At 41.7% G+C, this 18666-nt stretch overlaps 1 protein-coding gene across 1 annotated transcript in view; it reads left to right on the top strand.

Moving 5' to 3' along the window:
* gart (phosphoribosylglycinamide formyltransferase) overlaps nucleotides 1–18666 on the top strand; it is a 125242-nt gene that overhangs the window by 27604 nt on the left and 78972 nt on the right. Inside the window, exons 5-7 of the mRNA XM_039743461.1 lie at nucleotides 4509–4620; nucleotides 8369–8437; nucleotides 17680–17805. Coding sequence (XP_039599395.1) covers nucleotides 4509–4620; nucleotides 8369–8437; nucleotides 17680–17805 — 307 coding nt within the window. The remainder of the gene's footprint in view (nucleotides 1–4508; nucleotides 4621–8368; nucleotides 8438–17679; nucleotides 17806–18666) is intronic.

The raw sequence follows: 18666 nt of genomic DNA, 5'->3' as shown, positions 1-18666 counted from the left end.
ACCCTGGACAATTCAGCTTCCGACAGAGAGTGAAAACATGGATCATAAACTGGCAGCAAAATCGCATAGAGGACATTAGTGTTGATGAGCGGAGAGCCATACATTCACTAAGGGAAAATAGAGAGATCATTCTCAAACCAGCAGACAAAGGGTGTGCCTCAGTCATCATGAACACGTCAGACTATATACAGGAGGCACAAAGACAATTGTCCAATACTATGCATTATTACAAACCACAGGAAGACCCCACAGATCTCTACAAGAAGGAACTAAAAAAGATTGTAAGTAGCTTTCCTCTTGACATCAGGGATCGTGTTGACAGTTCAATTCCTTATTCCTTTAAAGCCCAAAATGGGTTACTTCTACATGCGTCCTAAAATCCACAAAGAAGGGAACCCAGGAAGGCCTATAATCTCAGGTACTGGCTCCCTTACAGAAAATGTTTTAGGTTGGGTGGAGCACCTCCTTAAACCCCTCGCCCGCAATACCACCAGCTACATCCAGGACACCACTGATTTCTTTAAAAAAAACAAAAAAAAACCTGCCTGCTATAAGCCCCCCTTATCTGAGGGAACCTTACTGGCCACAGTGGATTTTGAGGCACTTTATACACACATCCTCCATGATGGTGATGGTGGCATATTGGCATGTGAAACGTACCTCAGATGACATGACTTACCCACAGAGTTAGTTCTACAAATGATAAAATTCACTCTGACACAGAATTTATTCTCATTTGGACAAGACTTTGTGGACACGTGGGGGCGCTGTTCCCCCATGAAACCCAACAGACAGATACTCTGGACAAAGATTTTTAATCATTTTCTTCTCTATAGTGCCTCCAAAGCACCACATCCACAACACATACACTAATCAACACTTTTCCTCCTCTCCTCCAAGCAAGCTCTGTCACACTCCCTCCCAACTCCGGCTCGCTTGCTGGGTCTCCACCAGTCATTTTATATAGTCCTTGACCCTGACCCTGTCCTTCCGTCCATGTGACTTTTTGGCACTTCCAGGTCAGATGGAGAGTTGTATTATTCTTCAGCCCGGAAGTACTTCTGTCCTTCCATCCCCATGACTTGGGAGTATTTCCTGGTTATATGGGGAATCAGAAATCCCTGTGTCTCCCTGCAACATCACCTGGTGGCACCCACGGTACCCAGCAGGGCTTTGAAACCGAACTCCATATCCCATAGTGCCCTGTGGGAAGCCGGGGCACCGCTATGCTGCAGGGAAGTCGCCATCTAGCATCCTGGGTGTGTCGGCTCGGTTGAGCTGCTGTCCGTCCATCACAACTTCCACTTGCAACAAATGGGGACTGCAGTGGGCTGTCGGTTTGCACCTCACTATGCAAACCTATTTATGGCAAAATTGGGAGGCAATTTTATGTCAATGTGCGTCTTAAAACCAATGTTGTATATCCGTTCCATAGATGATATCTTCATAATCTGTACTGTCAGTGAGGAGGACCTCCATTTTCATAGTGAATTTAATTCTTTCCACCCCAGCACAAAGCTGAAGCTGAATTATTCTAAAACAGAAGTCGGCTTCCTTGACACCACCGTTCAACTTAAAGACCACTCCCTTGTAACTTCTGTTTTTCACAAACCGACTGACAGGCGGACCTACCTGAGAAATGATATCTTCTACCCCAAACATTTAAGACGCTCCATTATTTTCAGCTAGCCAATATGATGCAACCGTATTTGCTCAGACCCAACACACCGGGATGAACAACTGCAGGAGCTTAGGCAAGATTTCATTGGACAAGGTTATACCCCCAAAACAACAGACACTCAAATATGAAGAGCTACTGACATACCCAGAGACAACCTTCTGGAATATAAAAACAAAGATGACAAGAACCACATCTCCCCAATAACCCACATATTGAAGTACTTCGAAAAATTCTAAAAGAACTTCACCCAATGCTACACAATAATGAAACACTGAAAAGTATATTTCCAGAACCTCCCCTCCTTGCATACAGAGAACTGCCAAACCTGCAGCAACTACTTGTCTGAAGCTCCCTAAGTGAACCAACAGAAAATGGCACAACTCCCTGCCTACAGAAAAGAGGCAAAATGTGCTCACCGTGGAGTTATACCACACTGCCGACTAGAACATCGCATAAAACAGGGCTGTGGAGTCGGAGTCGGAGACAATTTTGGGTACCTGGAGTTGGAGTCGGCATAAAGTTAACCGACTCCGACTCCTACTAAATTGAAATGGGATTTAAAAAAGTAAGTTGAAATGTCCCAATTCACAAACAGTCCTAATGAACTACTTCTCTGCTGTAAGAATAAAGCCCAATGCATGCACAAAACGAACATGTCAAGTAACCATGAAGCATGCTTTTCATTGACTGTATGCGCCACTATATGGGATGTAATGCACAGGTTAGGTGCGGCACCGCTTTCCATAGTGTCGTGTTCCACTGTTACTGGGAACTGTGAACCTAGCCTAAAGCCCCCCATACATTTACAGATGCACTGCCGATTTTTCGGCCGTTCAACGAGTCATCACGCGTCAAACGCCTGAAAAATCATCTGGTGTGTTCTCAGCTCCGTCGGCTCCCCTTCGCTATGCGCTAGTGAAGGGGCCCGAAGGAGCCGAGAACACAGATCTCCCTACCTGTCTACAGCAGAGGCTCGTTCTGCTGATCAGCTGGCCGGTGAGTGACGCAATGCACTAAACTGCCGGCTGGCTGACGGAGGAGACAGCCAGTGCAGCAGACGGAGGCATCACATTACTTTGGATGGGGGCGGTGGTCGAGATTTTCGGCAAGCTGGATCTGCCCGTCCATGTGGACACCCGCAATCTGCGGCCGCCAATCAATTGTGTTTGTGTTTAATCTGGCATTATAGTAGAGTGTTGGCTTCCTAGCCAGTAGTTCTGTGGTGAAATGACATGTATGTTGCCTGCCTTTCCTTCAATGGATGTAGAAAATACATTAGCATAGTATATACATACAGGGGAGTCGGAAGATTTAGAAACTGAGAAGTCGGAGTCAGAGCATTTATCTACCGACTCTACAGCCCTGGCATAAAGGGATCATTCTCCTGCAGATCTAATGTGATCTACCTAATTCTCTGTATGAAATGTCCCAATACTGCACTCTATGTGAGAGCAACTGGACAAAAACTCCGCCAGAGAATGGATGTTCCTGCAACACCGTGAGATGGACTTTAAAGTCACAGGGCTTATGGGCAACTTTAGAACACAGCAAGAAAGAAAAGAATGGGAAGTTTAAACTCCTTGTAAAACTGAACATATTACAACATGGTTTGAATAGAGACATGGGTCTTATGGCCAGATAAGAGGATTGTTTGGACTGACACAGACAACCTGACTATAGACCCACATTGTATTGAGAAACTTGCCAGAAACTTCAACAGACTTTGTTGGACAGTTATCTTATCCAAAGAGCTTAACCGTACGCTGTTCTACATTCTTGCTAAATGAATCTTAGCCTGAAGAGGTCTATTAATTTTTTACATTTCAGATGTCTCACTTAAAGGTTTTCCAATGCTATGTCTGTCCTAGTGTGTATGTGAACATAGGGAACGCCAGTCTCTGTGTTACATCTTGTCTGAAGAAGGGGCCTGAGTTGCTTCGAAGGCTTGCATATTGTAATCTTTCTAGTTAGCCAATAAAAGATGTCATTTTGCTTGACTTCTCACTACATTCATAATGGTCAACACGGTACAACACCCTGGTACAGGGATCTCCAACTCCAGTCCTGGAGAGCTACTGTGGCTGCAGGTTTTCATTCTAACCCTTTTTTTTAATTAGTGACCCGATTTTGCTGCTAATTTAACTCTTTGCCTTAATTTGAATTGATGGACAACTTAAGACTCCGGTCCAATAATTATATATTTTTTCCTTAATTAGCAACCAAACAATAGTAAGACGCATAATGAACCAACACATAAACAACAACCTGTGTCCATCACGCAATAACTGAAAATGAAGAAAGGTGAAGGCCTCCTCAGTAATGCTGATCTGCTCAGGTCCAGGCTCTTAAAAAAAGAAAATCAACAGTTTTGAAAATGTCTGCCAGGCCATGGAATTAAATAACGGGTTTAACTAGCAATGAGAATTGGATTCAAGTTAAGGAACTGAATGAAGGTTGGAGTTTGAGGTCCCAACTTAGTTGGTCACCTGTTGGCTCACTTCACACCAAATTTATCTTTAGGTGCCATTTAAGAAAAATAGAATCAATTCAGTGGTCAGAGTCTTGAGAAAAGTCCATTAAAATAAAGGGAAATTGTTAATTAGCAGCACAATCTGGTCACTAATTAAGAAAAGAGTCCGAATGAAAACTTGCAGCCACAGTAGCTCTCCAGGATTGGAGTTGGAGACCCCTGCCCTAATGCTACTGATTTATTCTGAAATTTAAAATGGAAAAGTCAATATTTCAAGTTGGTGATGTTGGGGTTGAGGGGGAAAAATGTCATGGGGAAACTCACAAGTTCATAAATTTCTCATTTTTTATTTCACAGTGCAGATTTCCCTGCTCTTGTGGTGAAAGCGAGCGGCCTTGCAGCCGGGAAAGGTGTCATTGTAGCCGGAACTAAGGAAGAGGCATGTAAAGCTGTGCGCGACATCTTGCAGGTGGGTTGCCCACTAAGTCTGGGCATCTATTCAGTCCAATCTTTCTTTTATCTTTTTTGATTAGAGTGGAATTCAGAACGTAGTCTGGCCCCTTTCTGCACACATTATGGTGTTGTAGGTTTAATTTTAAATGGATACATTTTGCCTGTTTTGCACCTCAGCATCCGTTTAATAACCCGTAACAACAAAGTGAAATTTATTAAAAGGCAAAAACTGAAATCTCTCATTTCTAGAAGAATTGAGACCTTTTGCTGTGGCTCCCTAGATTGTGCTGAGGTGCGTCCTGTTTGCTTTAATTCTCCTTGAGATGTTCCTAGTACTTGATTGGAGTCCACCGGTGTCAGACTGAATCGAATCCGACGTGGTTCAGAAAGGCACACGTGTACCTCTGTATAGAAGGTCCTGTAATTCCAAGCCATGATGTCTGAGCAACCCTCTGTAGACCTCCACGATCACATTGTGGTGAGGCATAGATCAGGGCAAGGGTATAACGTTCCGGGTGTTCCCAGGAGTACAGTCGCCTCATTTTATAATACACAAGAACTTTGGAACTACCAGGAATTCCCAAAGCTGTCTGTCTGATGAAACTATTTAATCGGCCAAGGGAGGTGACCAAGAACCCAACAGTCACTTTAATAGAGCTTCACAAGTCTTTTGCTGATTTGATAGAAACTTTCAGAAGGACTACCATCACAGCAGCACTCCATTAATCGGGCACCCATGGTAGAGTGGCTAGACAGAAGCCACTCTTCATTCAGTAAAAGGTAGGTGACAGTTTAAAGACTTTGAGAGAATGTGAAGAAAGATTCTCTGATCTGATGAGACAAAAATCAAATTCTTTGGGTAGAACTCCAAGCAATATGTCTGGTAAAGATCGGGAGCCGCTCATCACTCGCCTGACACAATCCAATGTAGCATGGTGGTGGCACTTTCTTGTTATAGGGATGTAAGGACAGAATTTAAGGAAGGACGAATGCAGTCAATAACGTGAAGAGAACCTGTTTCAGAGTGCAAACTACCTCCGTCAACAACAACATTTATTTCTAGAGCACATTTTCATACAGATGATGTAACTTCAAGGTGCTTCACAAGATGAAGAAAGAAACGTATATTAAAACGATATAAAATTAGGCAATACTAAATAACAAAGAGTAAAGAATGGTCTGATGGCCTGGAGGACAGAAAAAAAAAAACCTGCAGGGGTTCCGGGGCCACGAGACCACCCACTGGGCATTCTAGATAACATACAGTACATGATCTCAATTAGGGCTTCACATGGAAGAATTGGATGATGATGGTTATGTGGACCTCTGGACTTCGATACGTCAGTGTAGGGACCGCATGGTGCCCTGATCAGGCACCACAGAAAACCTGAACAAGAACGGCAGAGAAAGTAGGGGTGACCGTTCACCTTTCAACACAACCGTGCCACGAAGTTTACAGCTGTGGACGAAGGTTCAAAACAATAGCAGGCAGACACCAATTCAAACAAACCCAATTCTTTTATTTCTGACTTCTTGGTGAGTAGAGCGGCTTTGCCTTACAGAGCTCTAAGTGCAAAGCCCATTCAAAGGGGGGTCAGCTGCATTTTATAACCGAAATCTTCTTGAAAGCAGTTGGATAAAATAAGCTCAGTTTCATCCAAGGTCACAGAACATTCTTCTTACACAATTTGTTGATTACAACGGAAAGCAGAATTTCTAGTCATATTTTTAATGAAGCTTGTCATACGTTTGGCATCTTAATTGGACGATAATCTAGGCACTGCTGAAGCAGCCGGGAAGAGCCAAAAACTGCACTCCACACCTGCAGCCCCACTTCATGCAAGCACGTAGCCACACAGGGAGCACATGCAGATTTTCATACAGAAGCTAGCAATAAACTTCAACTTCCATTCCACACAGCCAAGACAATGCTGGAGTGGTTTTAGGACCTAGATTAGATTGGATCAATTTGAAGTCTCGGATTGTCCGTGAATGGGCAAAGCCCAGATTTAAACCCCTATAGAATATGTACTGTATGGAGAGATATTACAGACAATATTGTGAAGAGGGGGGCTGAACGCACCCGTAGAAGATACGGTCACTCCTCCGAAACCCCCTCTTAAACGGCGATACAATGGAAAACACATCCCAGTTTTTTTTGTTTTTTTTTTAACCTCCTCTTTGCTCGATTAGCTCTGCTGCTGCCGTGCCGCGTGATCTGCTTCTCACGTGACGCTTCGAACATCTTGTCTTATTGCCTTGTCACACTTGGGTTACACAGTTGCACAGATTCACTCAGGGCTTTCAAGAAACATAAACTTGATTTGTAAACCGCATAATAAAGCAGAGGATGTCTGGGGGAGAAGTGAGACAAGGCAATAAGACAAAAGGACAGCTGCTTTACAGGCTTTTAAATGTTTGAAGTGCCGTGCAAGAAGCAGATCACACGGCAGCGGCGCTAATCGAGCAAAGAGGAGGTAAAAAAAAAAAAAAACTGTATTTGTTTCCCATCGTATCGCCGTTTTAAGAGGGGGTTTCGGAGGAGCGACCGCGTCTTCCGGGGATGCGTTCAGCACCCCTCTTCACAATATACAGACTGTTCTCCACTAATGGAATTTAATGGAATATGAGAGGATCTGCCTGGGCTAATGGGATTAAACTTCCAAAATCCAGGTGTGCAAAGCGTGTAGACATTTGCCTATGAAGTCTCAGAGCTGCCAAAGGGACTTCTACAAAGAACTCATTTAAGAGTCTGAATACTTTTATTATGAAAGGATTTAGTTTTTGATTTTTAAAAGATTTGATAGATAGATACTTTATTAATCCCAAAGGGAAATTCACATACTCCAGCTGCAGCATACTGATAAAGAACAATATTAACAATAAATTAAAGAGTGATAAAAATGCAGGTTTAACAGACAGTAACTTGTATAATGTTAACGTTTACATTAATGTCTGCAAACCTTTCCGAAAGTGAAGGGGTCTGAAAACTGTCTGAATCCACTGCATGTACCACATTCTTCAAAATAAATGCTAAGCCTTTAACATACATACCATAATAATAATAATAATAACAATCATTCTTTACGTTTTATATAGTTCTTTTCTTGCTACTCTAGTGAGTAGCAAGATGTGGCTCCCACCTGGATGATGCGACGGAAGCCATTTTTGTGCCCGTACGCTCGCCACACATCAGGTGGTGACGTGGTGAGAGAGAGCCAATTAGAGACAGGGCTTGATTAGGAGGCCAGAAAGACTAGGCCATGGAGGGCAGTTTAGTCTGAACATTAGGATACTTTTTACTAATGATGCCCAAGGATCTTCAGTGACCACAGAGAGTAAGGACCTCTGTTTTAAATCTCATCTGAAGGACGGCGCCATGTTTGCGGTGCAGTGTTCCCATCTCTGCACTGGGCCATTGGCATCCACATTCAGACCAGATGGTAAACGCCCCCTTGCTGGCCTCGCCAACACCTCTTCCAGTAGCAACCCAAGCTTTTCCTAGATGATCTTCTATCCAAGTACTAGCCAGGCCTGAACATACTTCGCTTCAACTGGATGACTTGTTCTGAAGTGCATCATATATCATTCTGCAGTTATGTTTTGGATGTGTACATCCATAATGTTCTGTCGCTCATTGCATGTTCCATATTTCAGTAATATTGCATTATTATCAAGAGAACAATTCACCGGGTGCATATCTGAGTATGCCTGAATCCTTCTCCACTCTTTTGTTTGTTTAGTAATGATGCTTTCTTTCACAGGACAAAGTGTTTGGGTCTGCTGGAGAAACCGTGGTAGTGGAAGAACTTCTGGAAGGAGAGGAAGTATCGGTAAGATTTATTTTTTTTATTTTTTTTTGAGTCCACAGACTGCTGAGTTTCCTAATTTAAACACCACAAATCATCGGATACTCCCAGCATTGCTGCTGTTTCTTGATGATGACACAGTTCTGAATGACTCACCTTGTGAGTCAAGCTACAGTATGTGAGACAAAGCTTTTCTTGATACACTAGCATTATACCACATGGTGATACACTTTGTGGGTACCTGACTATCACACCTACAGTATATATGAACTTATTGGACATCCCATTTCAAAACGATGGGCATTAATATGGAGTTAGTGTTATAACAGCCTTCACTTTTCCACAAGATTATGGAGTCCGTCTTTGGGAATTTTGTGCCATTTGTGCGGTCAGGTATTGATATTGAACGAGATGATCCGTCTCGCTGCCAGTGTTCCAGTTCATCCCAAAGGTATTCAGTAGGGTTGAGGTCCGGGCCCTGTGCAGGCCACTCGAGTTCCTCCTCTTCTTTATAGACCTGGCTTTGTGCGCAGGGGCACAATCATGCAGGAGTAGAAAAGGGCCTTCGCCAAATTGTCACAAAGGTGGGAGTGCACAGTTGTCTTAATTATGTCTCGGTATGAATGTAGCATTAACACTAGCGTTCACTGGAGCCAACCAACCCGTGCCACTATCCCTCCACTAACACACTTTACAGTAGGCGCTAGGTTTGTTAGAAGTATTGAAATATCGATATGTATCTTTTTTTTTTACTTTTTAAAAATTACTTCAGTACTCCTTTTAAATGGTATTGATTATGCAGCCGGCGTTATGAATGCACTTTCGATTTGCCCTGTTTCCAATCACCAACTTCAACGGCCTGGGAGACCCTTGGTGTATGGCGTGTGCATGGAGGAGTGGGGCGATGGTCCCCATGATGTACGAGGCACACGGCCCTTAACTTACCTAAACAGTACCTCTCATATGGCGACACCCCAGGTGACCGCCTCTGCCCCCTAATGGTTTGATCGAGCTCTGCTTAAAGAAACGACTTGCAAGTCAATGCAGAGAAATTCAAGAGGCATCGTCTTTCTTTATTACAGAAAGATCAATAAGTTTAAACCTGTAAACTGCTGGATTAAATAATGTTGTGACATTCATTTTTTTATTTTTCTGTTCTACGGGTAAAAATTTTTTTTATTTTTTTTTTAGTCTGTTACAAGGGTCTGCAATTACCTGTAACTTGGGTTTTATTCTGTGCTGTTCATTCTGGGGAAACCGTGTTTAGCAGTGGGGCTCCTTATACAATAGAATACAGTTTATTTTTGCATAGCCCAAAATCACACAAGGAGTGCCGCACTTGCTCAAGTTTTAAAACTGTGAAGTGTGCTATCATAGCACGCTATTTCCCTTTTGTTTTGTTTTTTTATTGTGTGCAATTTTAAAATTCTGTTTCATCATGTTTACTTTATAAGTTTTTAATTGCATAAACCGTGGCGTCACTCCTCCGTGTGCCAGTATACCTCCAGCTGTGTTTCAGGGCTCAACTACAGTCCAACAGGAGCACACAGCGGCCTCACAGAAGAGCATGTTGACTGTGGAAGAAATTAAACTGGAAATAATTGAAAGAAATCTTGTCCTCAAACTAAGACCATTTTGAGTTAGGAATCGGGCAGAAGGAAACTTGTTCACTTTGTCCTTTTTTTTTTTTACTGTTCAGCAAATGCTGAAGAGGGAGAGCCCTGCACAACAGTCTATTAAGGGACAGTGCCCTGGGCAGAGGTTGGCAGCAAGTAGTCAAAGAATATGAGCAGAGGTCTATTTTAATAAACAACCAAATTTACATAACAGTGCTAAATTAAAGCAAACACATTACCTGGCATTTACTCCGATTAGTTATAAGACATGAAGTATTCTTGGCAGAGAGCAGGGCTAGCTTCAGTAGCCCAAAGTAAAAGTCTTGTTTCGCTATATTCTTGTTCTTCTCGCATCTCTCAGGTTTAGCCCTCACTCTTGAAATTTCTCTGTATGTGACAACTGTCCAGTCTTTGCTGTCTGGCAGCAGCACATCTGGGGCCTCATGTATAAACGGTGCGTACGCACAGAAATGTTGCGTAAGAACTTTTCCACGTTCAAATCGCGATGTATAAAACCTACACTTGCCGTAAAGCCACGCACTTTTCCACGGTACCTCATGCCTTGTCATACGCAAGTTCTCCGCTCGGTTTTGCAAACTGGCGGCACCCAGCGTCAAAGCAATGCTACTGTTCCTGTGTGATTACTCATTATTTTCATGACGCGGCTTTATAAATACACTGAAACTAACCGCATATTGTTTATTAGTGTAATGCATCTGATTGTAATTAACTCGTAACAATATAATGGTAGAGGGAACAGCCATAGTATTCCAAATACCTTAACTGCTCTCACTTCTTCTTCTTCTTCTTCTTCTTTCAGCTCCCCCCATTAGGAGTTGCCACAGCGGATCATCTTTTTCAATATTTCTCTCACTGCACGACTCGGAGTATTTATATCACTGTATCTAAGTGTGATTCACAGAAGCAGCTGATCGGAAAGAGAATTATTGGTATACAGCTTTAAGGACACGCTGTCTCAGCCCCTGCAAAACGTTTTAAAGCCTTTCCTGTACGGACCTCGCGGTTCAGAAACAGTTTAATCCCAAGAACTTTAAATGCACTCAATCAATTGCTCCTTGTAGAACGGTTTGTACTTATAAGTACAATCACCCCACTGTAAACTTGCACTACAATTAAAAACATAAAACTTTAACTTCATTTAAATAATCTATATTCTTCATTGGGAGTGTCATGAAGGATAGAATAATTAAACATGTACTACGAAGATATTTCAATGTTCTTTAAACGTTTTGAAGAATCGGCGCTAAGCTTACAGATGGCTTAACGTCTATTAGAGAGCTGATTGTATGGCGATCGGTTACTTGGGGAAAGAAAAGCACTGACTGCAGTGACGGCTATGCCAATACAGTATATATTGAATATAAAACAGAAAGAGAAAATAACAACACAGCTAAAAACGCAGCGACAAATTTTGACAATAAATTATTTCATCGAAGTGAAACCCATGTTTAATAACGTGCTTTAACTCCTATCATCATGAAAATGACATCACGTATACAACTCAGTATTTTAGTTATTCAGAGAGCTGAATAACTACACTACCTACACGCACTTTTCCACGGTACCTCATACCTTGTCGTACGCAAGTTCTCCTCTCGGTTTTGCAGACTGGCGGCACCCAGCGTCAAAGCAATGGTACTGTTCCTGTGTGATTACTCATTATTTTCATGACGTGGCTTTATAAATACTGTACACCGAAACTAACTGCATATTGTTTATTAGTGTCTCAGCCACTGCAAAACATTTTAAAGCCTTTCCTGTACAGACCTCACGGTTCAGAAACAGTTTCATCCCAAGAACTTTAAACGCACTCAATCAATTGCTCCTTGTAGAACTGTTAATACTTATAAGTACAATCACCCAACTGTAAACTTGCACTATAGTTATAATATCGCACAACCTGAGCCACTTTATAAAGCGCGTATTTACATATGATAACAATATCATTTTTAAGGTGAAATGCAGCAAAATATGTTTATTAAATTATACAGATAAAACTTTAACTTCATTTAAATAATCTATATTCTTCACTGAGAGTGTTGTTAAGGATAGAATAATTAAACATGTACTACGAAGATATTTCAATGTTCCTTAAACGTTAACTTCTTTTACAGAGTTGATTGTATGGCGATCGGTTACTTGGGGAAAGAAAAGCACTGACTGCAGTGACGGCTACGCCAATATATATTGAATATAAAACAGAAAGAGAAAATAACAACACAGCTAAAAACGCAGCGACAAATTTCGGCAAAAGTTAAATGCTTGTGTCATGAGCACGAGGCAGCTATGCAGTGTCCACAGCGGACGAGGCCATCCACCGGGCATAAGATACTTTACTGACATTGGCGGGCGAAGGAGCCACCGATTCTTCCTCTGCCCAGTGCCACCACAAGCCTAGAACCGACCCTGATTGTACTGCTGCAATAAATTATTTCATCGAAGTGAAACCCATGTTTAATAACGTGCTTTAACTCTTATCATCATGAATATGATATCATGTATACATCTCAGTATTTTAGTTATTCAGAGAGCTGTAATATCACAAATGTCATGGACTCTGTGTCCAGTTGGAGGAAGAGAGCCGGTTTAAGAAGCAAGTAGTGATTCACACACATAGAGCACATACGAGTAGAAGATCAAATACAAAACAAAGCATTTAACGTGCTACTTTAATTACGATGTGATTTGAGAAACTGGTTAATTAAACGATTTTAAGATGAAGTTTATGATGTTCTACTTTAATGACAAAATAAACTACGAGATTAAAGTGGAAATGTCAAGATTGAAGTTGACATTTCGTACTTTTTCCCCACCATGTGCCTTTTTTCTCTGTACCCTAATAAACTTTCATATGACACTCAGACAGTGGGCTTACAACTCTTCTTTTCACGGCGACTTTGATATGTGACTTTTTTTTTATTTCCGGCACTGTGCGATTTTGTGAACGTGAGCTTTCAAGTTTCTCCAACACGCTATGTCACTCGATCAACTTTGTGGATTATCCCACGGTTTATTTGAACAAATAGTATGTTTTTCCTTTGCCTCCTCTTGGTATTTGCTGAAATTCTTATGTTTCCCCCCGTGCTTTTCCCATTGTCTTTTCACAGAAGGCTGAGTTTAAGGGCGATTTATATTGATTTGCATATTCAAAGAGGCGTAATTCTGGGAGGATTTGGGGCGTTACATAATGCGCATGCACGAGCGTTAGTTTTCACGCTGATCGGGATTTATGTAGCGGAAGAACGTGGAAGTTAGATGCACAGATTCCTGCATCTGGATTTTCTGTGCGTAAGCACATTTCAGCTTTTGTGCTTACGCCATGTTATAGTGCGAGTTCTACGCACGGCGTTATACATGAGGCCCTGGAGGGCCGCAGCGGCTACAGGTTTTCATTCTAACCCTTTTCCTAATCAGTGACCTGTTTTCACTGCTAATTCACATTTTAATAGCCCTGTTTTTAAGGATTCAGTCCTCTGAATTGATTCGTTTCCTTATTAAAATGGCAGCCAAATAGAAATGAGACGTGGAACGAGCCAACATATGACCAGCTAAACTGGGGCTTCCAACCTGTTTCTTAATGAGAAGCCAATTCTTACTGTTAATTAAACTCGTTATTTAAATCCACGGCTTGTTGTTGCTCTCGTTCTGCCACAGCTGACATTTCCAAAACTGTTGATTTTCAGTTTTTCATAAGAACGTCGTCAAAGTGTTTTGGTGAGTTGAGAGATCAACCTTACTGTGAGACCTTCACCTTTCTTTTTTTTCAGATATTGTGTGATGTGGCGGTTTGTTTTGTGCCTCATTATAGTTTGGCTGTTAATCAAGGAAAAAGGGACTGAGTCAAGTTAATCAAAAAGAAGTACTTCAATCAATCAATCAATCAACATTTATTTATATAGCACATATTCATACAAAAAAATGTAGCTCAAAGTGCTTTACAAAATGAATAGAAAAATAGAAGACACAATAAAAAATAAACATAAGTCAACATTAATTAACATAGAATAAGTAAGGTCCGATGGCCAGGGTGGACAGAAAAAGCAAAAAAAAACTCCAAAGGCTGGAGAAAAAAAATGAAATCTGTAGGGGTTCCAGACCAAGAGACCGCCCAGTCCCCTCTGGGCAATCTACCTAACATAAATCAAACAGTCCTCTTTGTATTTAGGGTTTTCATGGAAGGACTTGGAGATGATGGTCACGTAGACTTCTAGCTTTCAGTCCATCAATGTTGGTGCATCATGATGCTTTGAGTAGGTGGAGGTGGCGCAGGCCGCCACCACAAAGAAACCGGAAAAAGAAACAGAAGAGAGAGTTGGGGTCAGTATGGATTTTAGAGCCACCATGAATAGTTATTGTGATGAATTGAACATACAGAGTATCAGGATTAAGTTAAAGTGAAGTTATAAGAAGGCCATGTTAAAGTAATACAGTAATCCCTCCTCGATCGCGGGGGTTGCGTTCCAGACCCCACCGCGATAGGTGAAAATCCGCAAAGTAGAAACCATATGTTTCTATGGTTATTTTTATATATTTTAAGCCCTTATAAACTCTCCCACACTGTTTATAAATATTCCCCGCAGAGTTATACAGCATAATCCCTTTGTATTCTCTTAGATATTAGGTAAGATTCATTGAAATTATGTATATAAACACACTGTTTATATACAGTAAAACCTAAATATTATTTTAAAGATATTGAGTGTCTCCGATATCACGTTACAGCCATTACGATAGACAGGCCACCAGCAATAAATACGTACAATGCAACAAAAATAGTATACAGTAAATGTGTGTGTACAGTGACACTAAACGCACGTACATGTACTAAGTACTGTAAGTAGAAAATTAATTATGGTTACTCACCAACAATGACACGATGACTTGTCCGATAACAATGAGTTTAATTTTACTGCACAACAAAGGAGAGCGTTACAGCCCTTAAAGGAGCCACTTCAGGCGATTGTGTAGCACCGCCGTTGTTCTTCTTCAATCCAAATCCCTAAAGCAGATTCCATCCAGACTACTGCCTTATTACATCCACTTACAACTCGTTTTGCACCCTGGTTAAAAGGATACTGCGGCCGTAGATCTTATATTCCTTTCCTACTTTTTAAATAAAAGGAATCATAGCCTTCAACAAATCCAAAACGTTTACCTATCTTCCGTTTGCACTTGGGCACGGCCCCTGAAGCAGTAGCAGATCGTTTTGGAGCCATAATGAAGGGCTTGACTACGCACAAAGATAAACACAAAAGAGCACAACTCTTTACACAGCGAAACACGTTGCTGCTGAATGAGCGAGACGAGACTTCCTGGTTAACACTGCATTCAGCAAGCAGGAACTCAACTGCGTGCTCTGATTGGTTAGCTTCTCAGTCATCCGCCAATAGCGTCCCTTGTATGAAATCAACTGGGCAAACCAACTGAGGAAGCATGTACAAGAAGTAAAAAGACACATTGTCCGCAGAAGCAGCGAAAAATCCGCGTGTTATATTTAGTGCTTTATATATTTAATGCTTTCATATAAAATCCGCGATAGAGCGAAACCGCGAAAGTCAAAGCGCGATATAGCGAGGGATTACTGTATGTTTTCAGCAGTGTTTTAAAGTGCTCTACTGTATTTGCCTGGCGAATTCCTATCGCAGGCTGTTCCAGATTTTAGGTGCATAACAGCAGAAGGCCGCCCGCCTCACCACTTCTTTTAAGTTTAGCTTTTGGAATTCTAAGGAGACACTCATTTGAGGATCTAAGGTTTACGATTTGGAATATAACGTGTCAGACATTCCGATATATAAGATGGGGCGAGATTATTTAAGGCTTTATAAACCATAAGCAGAATTTTAAAGTCAATCCTGAATGACACAGGTAACCAGTGTAGTGACATCAAAACTGGAGAAATGTGTTTGGATTTTCTTTTCCTAGTTAGGATTCTAGCAGCTGCATTCTGCACTAGTTGCAAGTGATTTATGTCTTTTTTGGGTAGTCCTGAGAGGAGTGCATTACAGTAATCTAGTCGACTGAAAACAAACGCGTGAATTAATTTCTCAGCATCTTTCAGTGATATAAGAGGTCTAACTTTACTTATGTTTCTTAAGTGAAAAAATGCTGTCCTAGTGGTCTGATGAATATGCGATTTAAAATTCAGATTACAGTCAACAGCTACCCCTAAATTTTTTACTTCCGTCTTAACTTTTAATCCTAGTGCATTGTTTATTTCTGATAACCTTATTGAATCCATTATTGCCAATTACTAAAATTTCAGTTTTCTCTTTATTTAGTTTGAGAAAATTACTGTTCATCCATTCAGAAATACCAGTCAGACGTTGTGTTAGTGAATCGAGAGAGTCGGGGTCATCAGGTGCTACTGATAAATACAGCTGTGTGTCATCAGCATAGCTGTGGTGACTCACGTTGTGCCCTGAGATAATCTGACCTAACGGAAGCATGTAGATTGAGAAGAGCAGCGGACCCAGGATTGAGCCTTGTGGAACACCATATCGGATATCATGTGTCTTTGAGATGTGATTACCACAACTCACAAAGAATTTTCTCCCTGCCAGGTAGGATTCAAACCAATTTAAGACCCTGCCAGAGAGGCCCACCCATTGACTAAGGCGATTTCTAAGAATGTTGTGATCAGTGGTGTCAAATGCAGCACTCAGATCTAAGAGGATGAGAACAGATAAATGGCCTCTGTCTGCATTTACCCGCGAGGGTACTTAGCAGCAAAAACTGTCACTAATTAAGAAGATGGTTAGAATGAAAACCTGCAGCCACTGCGGCCCTCCAGGACTGGAGTTTGACACCCCTGTACTAGAACATCCCTTGTATGACATCAACCGTCTCCTAGTGCATTCTCGTCTTTATCTGGTTTGGTGAGATGCTTGAACAGGTTTCTGACATTTTTAAACCCTTTGTGCGACTTCTAAGGTAGATGCTATATCTTTAATGTAGAAAGCATAATAACAATATTACCATGTGACCCCTAAGTCTCATTTTTCTTCCACATGACATGCTAACTTTTCTTGGGGTGGATTTGAAGTTACAAAGACCTCATAGTTTATTTACACAAAAATGCAATGTGCCGTTTGCTTTTATGCAAAGCCTTTAAGTGTGTTCTCGATCAGTCTGAACAGTTGTTTATAAAAGGCCACATTAATATGTGTAGAATTGCAATTTATTGGAGTAAGTCAATTGTATTGAGTTACATAACATACTGTACAGTCTGATTAACAACACCACCCTTTATAAAAAAAAAAATTAAAAAAAAAACATTTTGTCACCGATGACGTATTTGGGCGCAATGAGCCTGTTGGATCTCTGACACCGTATCTGCCTTCCACGATGTCGAATCTGCGGTTACTCAACACGTTGTTCACAGGCACGTGATGTGTGAGGTTGGTTCAGAGGCGGGTCCAGGTCCGCCAATCAGAACGTGAGATATCTGAAATTTCATCACTTATGTGCCTGACGGAGGGTTAAATTGGAATTTTGACACAGGAGTTAGCTCATCCCCCTGCCCTCCATTCCTGTTTCAAAGTGCCCACTTATTTGTGTTTGTTTGTTTTGTGCAGCTCTCTATTCCAGTATTTTTTCCCCATGAACCATCTCTCTCTCTGTTTTTGCCAGTGCTTGTGTTTTAGTGATGGCTACACAGTGGCCCCAATGCCCCCAGCTCAAGACCACAAAAGACTTCTGGATGGAGACAAAGGCCCCAACACTGGTGGAATGGGAGCTTACTGTCCAACTCCACAGGTATGTATATCTTTTCAGTAAGCCTGTTTATGAGCTTAGAATTTTAGTTAGGTGGTCTGTGTAACAGTTTTTAATATTCAAAACCTGTTTTCTACACTGTTATATTATTTATCAGAGTTGTGGAACTTGGGCCTATCTCGTCCTCATCCTCATCATGTGAATGTGGGGTTCATCAGATGATTAGGTGTTGTAGACATGTGTTTAGGAACATTACTGGAACGTCGGGTGAGCAAGTAATCAACACGAGGAAGGTACTGCCACTGAGAATTTAAATTATGTAAGACAGCAATGACACGTTATGATTTTCCACCACAGCAAAGCACACATATGCATACGGGCCGACCTTGACAACCACCACAGAAACTTTAACTGGACAGTCTAGAAAAGGCTCACCCCAACCCAGCTTGCCCCCAGTTGCTTTGGTATATGCTAGGGCCAAAAATGGAGAAACTGGCCTTTTAAAGATTAAGGAAAAGTTAAACACAAGGTTGCTGGATATCATGGCCGGCCTGTACACTGGTACTGTGAATGCTGTGCAGAGTGGAGGAAGAACCTCTCAGTTGATTCTGGGGTCCGTCAGGGGTGTGTTCTGCTCCTACTCTGTTCAGTGCTTACTTGGACTGGATGTTGAGCAGGGTTGTGGGGTCCAGCGGCTGGGGGGTTATCTGTTGGTGAAGAGAGTTTCACTGATCTCGAGTTTGCTGACGATGCAGTGATCTTCGTGGAGTCCATGGAGACTCTGATCAGATGAGAGACCGAGTGAGGAGTCTGAGTGTCTGGGCTTGCGAGTGTCCTCATAAAAACCAACATCCAGGCCTTTAATGACGACCTCTTGTCTGTCTGCGGAGAGAGTGTCGACCT

The sequence above is a fragment of the Polypterus senegalus genome, chromosome 2, assembly GCF_016835505.1.
Source record: "Polypterus senegalus isolate Bchr_013 chromosome 2, ASM1683550v1, whole genome shotgun sequence".
Classification (NCBI taxonomy): domain Eukaryota; kingdom Metazoa; phylum Chordata; class Cladistia; order Polypteriformes; family Polypteridae; genus Polypterus; species Polypterus senegalus.
Note: the sequence above shows the minus strand (reverse complement) of the source record. Positions and strands in the feature narration are given on the sequence as shown.